Source organism: Haliotis asinina, chromosome 5 (genome assembly GCF_037392515.1).
Source record: "Haliotis asinina isolate JCU_RB_2024 chromosome 5, JCU_Hal_asi_v2, whole genome shotgun sequence".
In the NCBI taxonomy this organism is placed as follows: Eukaryota; Metazoa; Mollusca; class Gastropoda; order Lepetellida; family Haliotidae; genus Haliotis; species Haliotis asinina.
The window spans coordinates 70,448,497-70,461,408 of record NC_090284.1 but is presented as its reverse complement, the minus strand read 5'-3'; the positions used below and the strand labels follow the sequence as shown (position 1 = coordinate 70,461,408).

Here is a 12,912-nt window from a genome sequence, read left to right as displayed (position 1 = left end):
GATTAATCACTTTAGACAGTTATTTGTGCTAAATTCAGACGAAATATCTCCAACTTTTCTGTTCATATTCAATAGCGAATGAATTTCATCAGGCAATCCCCGTCTGTGACATCACATCCGGTGACCTTTGCACTTACTAGAAAACAAGTTAGAGTTCACGATCTTAATTTTCGTCCGTCTTTCGTCATACTAAACGGAAAATGATACTTGGAACACTTGTAGAATGAGAAATTCTCCCTCTTTCACCAGGTCTTACACAGAAGTGTTCTGTAATCTTTCTTCAGACCAAAAAAGCTATATTTTATGTAGGAGTTCGACGAAGCGCGCCATGTTTGTTTTTTAGTATGCGTAACACGATTTAACACCGTCTTTTTGTGGGTTTGTGCAAAAATTAATGAACCATAAAACTTGATATTTGCACTCATGAATGCTTATGAATCATGTATTTTATTCTGCTATTTTCATTACATGACACGTTTAAATAAACGTAATAGTGCCATTTCAGTAAGACCTGTCATGACATCGAAAATGTTATTTGTTTACGACGAACGTTTTCGATTATTTTTTTTTCAGAATTATTTTTTAATTTGTCGTCGCGCGGATATTTGCCGATACAAATATACGAAATTAAAGTCAGATACTTATGAAATATCAGTAGTAAGAATATTGAAATCGGTTTGCGATAATTGGACAATTTATACGGTTCCTAGTATAAAACGCATCCGGCTACCAATCGAGTAATTCAGGTAAATTCAGGAAAATTTACTATATTTATGTTTGTCTTGTAATTAATATCTGTACGTTTGAAATTATCTGGACATTTTTTTATAATAATGTTTATTTTTGTATGTAGTATTAATGAGCTGAATATTTTTTCAATTGTCCCTTATTTAGTGACGCACTGAGTGTTTGAAATCACCCACCCTCTTATTAACGCCTTATGCTGAAATTAATTCAGCAGGCTAAAGGTTAAGCAATGTCAACAACAGGAAAAGTAAGATGACTGATCTCGAAGAGCAAAGAATCCGGCAATTGTATTCACGTACACGTGAGCTGAATAGATATGTACTGGATGAGAAACGCCAGCTCTACACGAAGAGAGGTTTTAGCGAGGACGTAATCCAAACCAAGACTGAAAAAGATAACCTGGATCGCGTTTAAGGAGACGTATGCTCGCTTATTACTTATCTGTATCATATGCAGTGGGGCCCAAAGACACAAGGGATATTAACAGAAGTAAAAGATAGCAATAATATGTATGATGATGTGTTTTCCAGATTGTACAAGTACAAGGTTTGGGTGGAAGGGTTGACTGAGGATGATGATGATGATACAGACACCCTATCTGAGACCAGAGACCATATAATATAATCTATTATATGGTCTCTGCTGAGACAGAGAGCGAAGGACTACTGGGCGTGCTCCTATCCCATAGTTTTACTCATTTGAAAACGGAGCTAATAAACCATGAAATCTATATATCTTTTGTGTTTCTTAATGTGTGGTACCCATCTTTAGTCACAAGGTGTGTGCCAAGTGGATGATCCCCATGGAGTTGTCCATTGGGCATGGGAACATGCAACTATTTACACCAATGCGGGGTCTGACACTTTAAAACGTTTCTGATGGAAGTCTTAGGAAGCGCACGTACACGGCAGCTATAAGACTGAGTTAGAACAAAAACTATACATCACTATATGAGTATATTCAAATTATTCATTTATGTTTGGTTTAAAATGTCTTATCATGAGGCATTCATTTAATCCTATTTAGCCAGAGCAAATTCATAATTCCGTCCTAGTAACACTGCGAACGGCCTCGTACGCATACACTCAATGTTGTCTGTCGCCAGTGTAACAGTCGACAGTGACATGATAGCCCCTCCTCGCTAGAGCAATGTGGGTCACCACATGTTTAAATGCAGTCTAGCATTGCTTTAAACAGATCCTAAAGGTTAAACTCTTTGAAACTCGTCATTGTATGGCAATACTGTCTAGTTAGTCTAGCGCGGGGCAGTGCATGAACGGTTTGTGATAAAACGTATTAGAGACTTACATCAGTCTACCCAAGACTTGTCGGCGCTAATATGTGGCGGTGACTGAGAGATACACAGATGTTTATTTTCATCTCATGTGCTTTGGTGGTTGATTCATGCCATACGATCACAAACATATGAGGTTTGGGTTTTACATGTCAATATCATCCTTGAATTCGCACCTCGCACATTGGATAAACTGGTTTAGTATGAAACAAACATGTTGGCATTCCCCGGCAGGATACCATAAGGTTACGGAAAGTAACCATGGCATGACGGTAAGGAATTATGATTCGTGTGTGGTATGGCAAATGTGTCCCTAAGCCGGCGAACTATTTACATCTTCGTCTCTGAATATGTATGGATCCATCCAAACACAGCAAGCAGAAAATATAACATGGGAGAGAACAATTTGAGGAGATATCATATGACACTTTGGCTGAGAGTGCACCATGCCTCAACGTCGCGCACTTTGAGACATGCAACAGAAAGGGTGATTGATGTAAACATGGTGTAAAGACATGTCAAGTGATTATTGTCAGCGGAGTTCAAATGAAAACAGGATGAAACTGGTTTGTAAACCAGTAAGTATTGATACTTGCTGATTGGTCCAAATCAATGGGGTGATGCCATGGCGTGATGTGTCATGCCGGTTTCCACTGGGGTTGTGAGCCAGGTGTTGAATTAGGTCACTGGAGCGCCTGAGTGAGTTCGATACTGTACGGTGATTGGTCCAAATGAATGGCGTGATGCCAGTTCCCACGGGGTGTGAGCCAGGTGTTCAATGAGTTCAACCCGGAGCTGTCACCCAAGGGGTGGTGAGTCACCAACTTCGACTGTAGATCTAGACTGGGTGTCTAGACGGATGAGGTCACGCCGGTGCTTGATTTTTCGTTCATAAACCAAGCGTTTTCCAAGGTGACGGTGAGGTCACGCTGGTGTTTGATGACGTCACTTTGTTTTATTTCGCCATCTATACAACAGTTGTGAATTGCATATTGTCATTAGCATACAGACAGGTAGACACTTAGGTGTCAAAAACCGATATTTGCGAATTTCCTCCATTTTGCTTTAATCAATTGTACCTAATTCCACATTTTAAGAGAATGCTCTTTATGAACGTTAGCCGAGATATATGGCCAGCTTCGTGTCATCTATACATCGATAAATACCTTTACTCAGGTAGACGTAGAGTTTTCATACAGGTTAGATTTGTCAAACAGTTATTACTTTAAGTTATATACGAACATACAACCGTTGTCTTCCAGTTTCCTCCTTCGTGCAATGTTAGAGAATGGGAGTTAGGGTTAACCTTAGTGCAGTGTTAGCGAATGGGAGTTGAGGTTAACCTGAGTGCAATGTTAGAGAATGGGAGTTAGGGTTAACCTTAGTGCAGTGTTAGCGAATGGGAGTTGAGGTTAACCTGAGTGCAATGTTAGAGAATGGGAGTTAGGGTTAACCTGAGTGCAGTGTTAGCGAATGGGAGTTGAGGTTAACCTTAGTGCAATGTTAGAGAATGGGAGTTAGGGTTAACCTGAGTGCAGTGTTAGCGAATGGGAGTTGAGGTTAACCTTAGTGCAGTGTTAGAGTATGGGAGTTGAGGTTAACCTTAGTGCAATGTTAGAGAATGGGAGTTAGGGTTAACCTTAGTGCAGTGTTAGAGAATGGGAGTTGAGGTTAACCTTAGTGCAATGTTAGCGAATAGGAGTTGAGCTTAAGCTTAGTGCAGTGTTAGCGAATGGGAGTTAAGGTTAACCTTAGTGCAGTGTTAGAGAAGGTGAAAATGCGAAAGATGGTTATTTGAAAGATGATGCTGAGAAGCGTTTGAAAAGTTGTAAAACTGCCCAATCTTTACATCTCAGTTGGTGCACCGTACAGCATGCCATGTTATGTAAGTGTTTGTTGTATCTGAATAAGGAGTTGGAGAGATATAACTTATAGATATAGGTACGAATTAGAATGAATTTTCTTTCTCCTAGCGTCGGAAGATACAACAAACGGAAGTATACGACGTGTATTGTCGAGTCAGTGGCCTTGATACGACGGGTATGTGTCATGTTGTCAACCCACCATGTTGAGTAACGGCCTTTATACGAAGGGTTTGTATCATGTTATCAACCGCAACATGTGGAGTAATGGCCTTTATACGAAGAGTATGTATCATGTTCTCAACCTGGGCCTTTATACGACGGGTATTGACGCGTCAACTCAACATGTGGAGAAATGGTCTTTATCACACGTGTATTGTCGCGTCAACCTCATCACTTGGTGTATAGGCCTTCAGGCCAAATGTATTCATACATCAACACCGACAATTGGAGTGGTGTATAAACCTGAATAATTTTGGTTCACCGCTCCCCATCTGACTTTCTAACCGCATCATGTTCACAGACGTGAGGGGCTAAAGTGCTGCACACCTAATCCAGCAAAATCTCTGGTCAGTTATTGTAGGAAGAGAGTTGTGTGATCGTCTACTGGTTAAGGTGGGCGTTACTTCAACCTCAATAATTTCACATAATATCACGGCATGTCAGGTGAATATGTGAGTAAAGGCCGAGGTTATGCAGGTCTACTTCGGTAAAACTATTCAAAGTATAGCCAAACTGCACATTATTCCACCACTAATACTGAACGCGATGTGAAATCAACTCAGGAAGGTATTTCACAGATGTAGAGAGGTCGTTGAAGAAACACAATTACGACAGACATTCAAGACAATATTATTTTATGGTTACAAATGGAAATTATTTTACATTGCACACAATGGGTGTCATTCATTACGAACCTTTTATAACCACGATGGCGTCTCGGCTTTGCAAGAGTAAAGTGGCGTATTATTTCACCTCATATAGTAGGATTCAAATTGTTCACAACCAGAAAATCGACATTAGTTTAAGGCACGTTTTGTTGAAGACAGGTACTTATCCATAAGTCCTTGTAAACTCGTTCTTCATTGTAAAAGAAATGAAAATCACCTTGACTTAAAGGAGATTACTCTACGTCTACATTGACAGTATCACTTCCGGTTGAACCATAGTTATTTTGTTGAGACAGAAGGGGGTCATCGATGGCAAGCTTGTGGTATACCGACGACGACTTCCGACGCCGCTTGATAAGAACGATGATGAGGGTGGAGATGACGACACAAGCGAGAGTAGCCACCACAGCGATTCCAGCTGCTGCCCCAGCAGACATACCACTTCCGGTAGACGACGAATTGGCCCCACCGCCCTGTGCATTGATGAACTGCATTGCCTCTTGATTCTTACGCCAAGTCAGGGTCAAGGGGTCAAACACCACCTGATTGTCAGTGCTTGGGAGCAACAGCGGAGCAGATTGGAATGGCGGCCGACGAATTTTGGGAAGTCCAATTTCTGACAGGGAACCCGCCTTTAGACAATAGTTGATCTCACAGCCTTGATCGACGTAAGCCAGGTGTTGACTGTAGCCCTTGGGACAGTGCTTAGGCCAGCTTTTGGATTTTTGGAAGAATGAGTGAAGTGATGGCAAGGCCGAGTTCTTGTTACCCTCGGGTTTAGGGTTCATAGCAAGGGGGTTGCCACTTGTACAGCTGATGAAACCTCCGAATGGCATGGAATACTTCATACCCAGCTCGTAGTCATCACTGATGCAGATGTGGAGGTCCTTCCCCAGGGTAAGAGTGTAGAAGTTGACAGGGCACGTCTTTCCTTGAGTGAGAGGGTTGTTAAGCTGTGATGTGTACAGGCCTCCGAAAAGGTAACCAGATTCCTGAGATACCGGACCCGTAGCTGCACACCAATGCATGATGTAGGTTGCTTCGCTGTGGTAATAGTTGTCATGGCAACACTTGAAGAACAGCCAGCAGGAATGACAAGAGTGGACCGACTTCGAGTTGGACAAGCGTCCTGTGTGAAGTTCTACTGGTTCATACCCTTCTGGACAGGTATGTCCTCCTGTCTTTGGGTTCACTTGGTCGAGACCAGAACAGAGATCGCCGTTGTTTGATCCTGAGGACATGCTACAGGTTTGAAAAACTCCACCAAATGTCAGATTAGTGTAAGGACTTTTACACGTTCCGTCATCCAGGTTGGCTGCAGGGCTGAAGTTAGGCGAGTCCAGTTCAGTGCATCCCCTGTATGTGTTAAACTCATAGTAATGCAAGATTGTGTCCCGAACAAGGTTCTGAAGTTGATAAAGGACGGAGTTGGGCAGCTCGGGAAGTGAGACAGAGTTGATGAGGAAGAAGAGAGGGTCTCCAGACCTGTCCACGGCCACCAGTTCATGGTCAACCTCGTTGGTCCAGTCGTTGGCTGTGAAGTTGGAGGCCTTGAACATAGGACCTCCTAGAGTATCGATCTGAGAGGAGGATCTGTGCTCTTCATATGCTTTCTTCACTTCATTAGACGTAGAAGAATGATAAGAAACATCGACGCTGAAAATCCCAAATAAAGAAGCACTCGCACCAGCAGTTATTTGACTCTTCGAGAATTTTCTGCTGTTCACAAATTCCGCAGACACCTGGTCCTCCTGAACCAAGGCGGCACCGGCATCTACATTGGTGATGACGTGTGTACCGAAGTCCCGCACAAGAAGTTCGCTATCATAGCGTGCTTGGTCCGTCTTGTTCAGTTGCAGACTTCCCGCGATACTTAGCAGACGAGACTTGAACGTGGGATGAAGAGCGGCATCGGGTTGCAGCTTGGCCGTGTAGCGAACGTACCTCAGCTGGACTCGGGTTGTGTAGGACCTATCACCTATCTGTTTGGACTTCACACTCTCATAGCCGGAAGAAAATTTACCGCTTACTTTCACCGAGTCAAAATGTAGGCCCGCGTCGACGTTTACACCGTGAGCCGTGGTACTGGTGTAATTGGACCAGTGAGAGATTAGTTCAGCATAAACGTTCAGCTTACTGGCCTTCAAAGGGATGGTGTTGACTGTATCAGGAATGAGGTAACGGCCATCTTCAGTTGTCCGACACCTGGAGTAGTTGTAGACGACAACGAGGCCGGCGTCCACGTTCCGCAGGTTGTCCCAGCCTTGACCAGGCAGAACCTCAAAACGCTCAAGTTTTTTGTTATCTCTGTAACACGCTCGAACGTCACCTATGGGAAACTCAGATTTGTTTCCAGAGGCAAGCACTGCGACTGCTAATACACTGTACACCCAACTGACGACGAACACAAACCTCAACATGTTGACTGTCGATCTCAACACCCTCTCTCGTTGTGATTTACTTCCTCATCGTACCGCATGTTTAATCATATCCACTCGTCACGTGCTTTCACAACCTCACGGAAAACCCGTTTTCACTTTCTCAGCCCACAGCCAGTCAATGTCCAACTAACATCCATCAAGGAAGTGCGATGGCATTGTGTATAGAATAATTACGTCTCATTTAAAACAGTGAGGACCCTGTTAAGTGACGCATCTTACCCCAAGAAGTTATAGACGGTGTACAGCTCTTGAACATGTAATGGAAACTATAACGTTTCATTATGAAATATTTTCCACACGTTACTAACTATACTAAAAGCGAGAAGTGTGTTGAGAAACATGGGGAATCCCCACGGACAGCCTCAGTAGGAAAAGTGACGCCACTGCCAGCCGCCACGGTCGAGCGTTATGTGAACAACCCGGGCGACTGCTTCACAGAGAGAGAGTGTGTGTATATATGGCAGAGAGTGAGAGACCGGCATACAGGCAGAGATGGAGAAAGAAGGAGAGAGACAGGGAGAATGAGAAATATAGAGAAAGTGAGAGAGAGAGAATCACTGTCAAGGATAGAATAGTCGTATTCTGATCAAGGTCGCGTATTTCTAGAAGGAGGGTTGTCCGGGTTAAGTGTGATCAAATCGCCCAACTTTTCCTTTCTCATCCAGTAAACCATATCATGTTCAAATAAAGATAGTCGTGATAATAGACAACATGGAAAGACGCCTATTTGTTGCACGGGAACCTGCCAATTAGGTACAACTTAAAGCTGAACTGCGCCCCGTTCTTCAAAACGATCACAACTCCCATACTTAAACATACACTTATAAGTACACCTGCCATAGGATCATTATGATGAACAGGGCCCTGGGTAACGACATCAAGTTTGAATGGTCCATGGGATGTTCACGTGGATGACGTGTTCGAAATAGCCTCTAACAATGGTGGTACTTCAAAACAGCAGTGACCATTTTTCTGTAAGAGTTGAACCCATGTCAAAATCCCTTGTGAATATGAGGAGGGTATTTCCAGCTGTTCCGATTGGAAGTCGCGTAAAGGTCATGAATTCAACAATAATAAAGTAAAAACTATTTACAAAGTTAAGTAACCACCAATTATGTCGTACCCGTGGAGATCCGGGTTAGAAATGGTCTTAATCAACCCAGCAGCACGGTGGTAAGGCGTCTGTCTAATAGTTCATTGCGCCTCACAGGACCGGAGATAATATGTACGGAGAGCCGTGAGCAGACAATGTGCCTGGATATGTGCGCCATATAAGCGGACTGTTTACTGTTTACTGTTTACTGTTACTATTACTATTACTATTACTGTTGCTATTACTATTACTGTTACTGTTACAAATACTATTACATTATTATTACTGTTACTATTACCTGCTTCTCGTTCGAGGTGACTAAACGCATCTGTTGGTCTGGCTCACCATATAGTCAGAATATTCTTGTTACCATTACTATTGCTATCACTATAACTCTTACTACTACAGTTACTGTTAATAATACTATTACTATTACTCTTACCGTTACTGTTACTATTACTATTACCATTACTGTTACTATTACTATTAATTTTTAATACTAATATTACTATTACTGTTACGTGCTTCTCTTTCGAGGCACCTAACCGGATCTGTTGGTCAGACTCACCATATAAGCGCACTATTCCTGTTACTATTACTATTACAATTACTGTTCATTTTACTGTTACTGTTACTCTTACTCTTACTATTACAGTTACTATTAGTACTAATATTATTGTTACTGTTATTATTACTATCACTGTTACTATTACTATTATTGTTACTATTACTGTTGCTGTTACTAGTACTGCTACTACTGCTGTTACAATTACTTTTATTATTATTGTTACTATTACTGTTACTGTTGCTATTACTGTTACTGTTACTGTTGCTGTTACTATTACAGTTTCTGTTAGTATTACTATTACTATTGGTATTACTGTTTCTATTACTATTGGTATTACTATTACTGTTACTGTTAGTATTACTATTACTATTGGTATTACTATTACTATGGTATTACTGTTACTATTACTATTGGTATTAATATTACTGTTACTATTACTATTACTGTTACTATTACTGTTTCTGTTAGTATTACTATTACTATTACTGTTACTGTTACTATTACAATTGGTATTACTATTACTGTTACTATTACTATTACTGTTATTATTACAGTTACTGCTAGTATTACTATTACTATTGGTATTACTGTTACTATTACTATTGGTATTACTATTACTGTTACGGTTACTATTACTGTTACGGTTACTATTACTGTTACGGTTACTATTACTGTTACGGTTACTATTACTGTTACTATTACAGTTTCTGTTAGTATTACTATTACTGTTACTGTTACTATTACAATCGGTATTACTGTTACTATTACTATTACTGTTATTACTACAGTTACTGTTAGTATTACTATTACTATTGGTATTACTGTTACTATTACTATTGGTATTACTATTACTGTTACTATTACTATTACGTGCTTGTCGTTTGAGGCGTCTAACCAGATCTGTTGGTCAGTCTCACTGACCCACTTGCGTAGATCGATTGTTATTATGCTGATCACTGGATTGTCTGCTTGAGACTCGAGTATTTACAGACAGTATTTACAGTATTTACACACAGCTGCTAAACAACAACCACAAAACTATCGTGTCACCACGAGTAGGCTGAGTATCAATGTAAATTGCTGGTATAGTTGACTAGGGTATTGAACCCGCAATACTACAACCAGCAACATCCACACTCTTGTCCAGGAAAGCCAATTTCAGCGCAATACTATTATCCCATTTTATCCCACCTCGCAACGCTTCAACCGACGTGACAACAGAAACATGGCATGCTTTGTTCACTTGATCTAAGTCTAGGTCACTTCCGTTCTGATAAGATTGTCTATGCATTATCACTGAAATCATATTGCAACTGCAAAACAGTCACCTCACGGAGGCTACTTCAACGGTCTTTATCTATTTAGCGGTGACTGTATCAACCAGTTTTCATGACAAACATTATTTGGTAAGAGTGAATCAAGTGAGTGGGTGAGTCAGGTTTTACATCGCTTTCAGCAATATTCCATTTGTGTCACATTGGGTAACTGCAGGGCTTCTCACGTTTTTGTGTCTGATATAATGCATATGATGAATCGTAGTGCGTAACGGGTACTTCCCCGCGTTCTTCACAGGGTCAGATTCTGGTAGTGTACGGTATGATGGAATGGAAATGTGTCTATTATGAAGGCATGGAAACGTGTCCAGTATGATGGAATGAGGATCTAGTGTGATGAAATGGAAATGTCTCCAGTGTGATGGAATGGGAATGTGTCTTATATGATGGAATAGAAATGTGTCCAGCATGATGAAATATGGATGTGTATATTATGATGGCATAGAAATGTGTCCAGCATGATGAAATATGGGTGTGTATATTATGATGGCATGGAAATGTGTCCAGCATGATGAAATATGGGTGTGTATATTATGATGGCATGGAAATGTGTCCAGCATGATGAAATATGGATGTGTATATTATGATGGCATAGAAATGTGTCCAGCATGATGAAATATGGGTGTGTATATTATGATGGCATGGAAATGTGTCCAGTATGATGAAATATGGATGTGTATATTATGATGGCATGGAAATGTGTCCAGTATGATGAAATATGGGTGTGTATATTATGATGGCATGGAAATGTGTCCAGCATGATGAAATATGGGTGTGTATATTATGATGGAATAGAAATGTGTCCAGTATGATGAAATATGGGTGTGTATATTATGATGGCATAGAAATGTGTCCAGCATGATGAAATATGGGTGTGTATATTATGATGGCATGGAAATGTGTCCAGTATGATGAAATATGGGTGTGTATATTATGATGGCATGGAAATGTGTCCAGTATGATGAAATATGGGTGTGTATATTATGATGGCATGGAAATGTGTCCAGTATGATGAAATATGGGTGTGTGTATTATGATGGCATGGAAATGTGTCCAGCATGATGAAATATGGGTGTGTATATTATGATGGCATGGAAATGTGTCCAGTATGATGAAATATGGGTGTGTATATTATGATGGCATGGAAATGTGTCCAGTATGATGAAATATGGGTGTGTATATTATGATGGCATGGAAATGTGTCCAGTATGATGAAATATGGGTGTGTATATTATGATGGCATGGAAATGTGTCCAGTATGATGAAATATGGGTGTGTGTATTATGATGGCATGGAAATGTGTCCAGCATGATGAAATATGGGTGTGTATATTATGATGGCATGGAAATGTGTCCAGCATGATGAAATATGGGTGTGTATATTATGATGGCATGGAAATGTGTCCAGTATGATGAAATATGGGTGTGTATATTATGATGGAATAGAAATGTGTCCAGCATGATGAAATATGGGTGTGTATATTATGATGGCATGGAAATGTGTCCAGTATGATGAAATATGGGTGTGTATATTATGATGGCATGGAAATGTGTCCAGCATGATGAAATATGGGTGTGTATATTATGATGGCATGGAAATGTGTCCAGTATGATGAAATATGGGTGTGTATATTATGATGGAATAGAAATGTGTCCAGTATGATGAAATATGGGTGTGTATATTATGATGGAATAGAAATGTGTCCAGCATGATGAAATATGGGTGTGTATATTATGATGGCATGGAAATGTGTCCAGTATGATGAAATGAGGATCTGGTATGATTGAATGGAAATGTCTCCAGTGTGATGGAATGGGAATGTGTCTTGTATGATGAAATAGAAATTTGCCTGGTAGGATGAAATGGAGATTTTTCTGGTATGATGGAAAGGTAATGTTACTGGTATGATGAAATTGAAAACTGTCTGATACGATGGAAAGGAAATGTGTCTGGTATAATGGAGTGAGAATGTGTCGGGTTATATGGAATGAAACTATCTCCAGTATGATGGAATGAGAATGTGTCGGGTTATATGGAATGAAACTATCTCCAGTATGATGGAATGAGAATGTGTCTTCTATGATGTATTTGTATGATGGAATAAAAATGTGTCTCTGTGGTGGAATAAAAATGTGTCTGGTATAATGGAATTGAAATCTGTCTGATGTGATGGAAACGTGTGTAGTAGGAAGACATGAGAATGTGTCTGGTATGATTGAATGGGAATGTATCCAGTATGATGGAATGAAAATGTGTCTGCATGATGGAAATGGAAGTGCGTCTGGTATAATGGAATTGAAATTTGTCTGATATGGTGGAAATAAAATGTGTGTCTGTTATGATGGAATCGAAACGTGTCTATGGAATGGAAATGGAAATGGAATGTGTCTAGAATGACGGAATGAATATGGGTCCAGTATGATAAAATGATCATATGTCTGGTATGATGGAATGGGAATGTCTCTTGTATGATAAAATGGAATTTTTTCTGGTATGGTGGAAAGGAAATGTGGCTAGTATAATGGAATTGAAATCTGTCTGATATGATGGAAAGGAAATGTGTGTGGTATAATGGAATTGAAATCTGTCTGGCATGATGGAATGGAAATGTGTCTGGTATGATGGAATGGAAATGTGTCTGGTATGATGGAATGGAAATGTGTCCAGAATAATGAGTAGGAAT

The 12,912-nt window shown here is 40.3% G+C and overlaps 1 protein-coding gene across 1 annotated transcript in view; it reads right to left on the bottom strand.

Moving 5' to 3' along the window:
* Positions 1–7,234, bottom strand: part of LOC137285181 (macrophage-expressed gene 1 protein-like) — a 198,697-nt gene extending 191,463 nt beyond the window's left edge. Inside the window, exon 1 of the mRNA XM_067817423.1 lies at positions 5,023–7,234. Coding sequence (XP_067673524.1) covers positions 5,027–7,213 — 2,187 coding nt within the window. The 5' untranslated portion in view covers positions 7,214–7,234 and the 3' untranslated portion in view covers positions 5,023–5,026. The remainder of the gene's footprint in view (positions 1–5,022) is intronic.
* Positions 7,235–12,912: the final 5,678 nt, after the last annotated feature.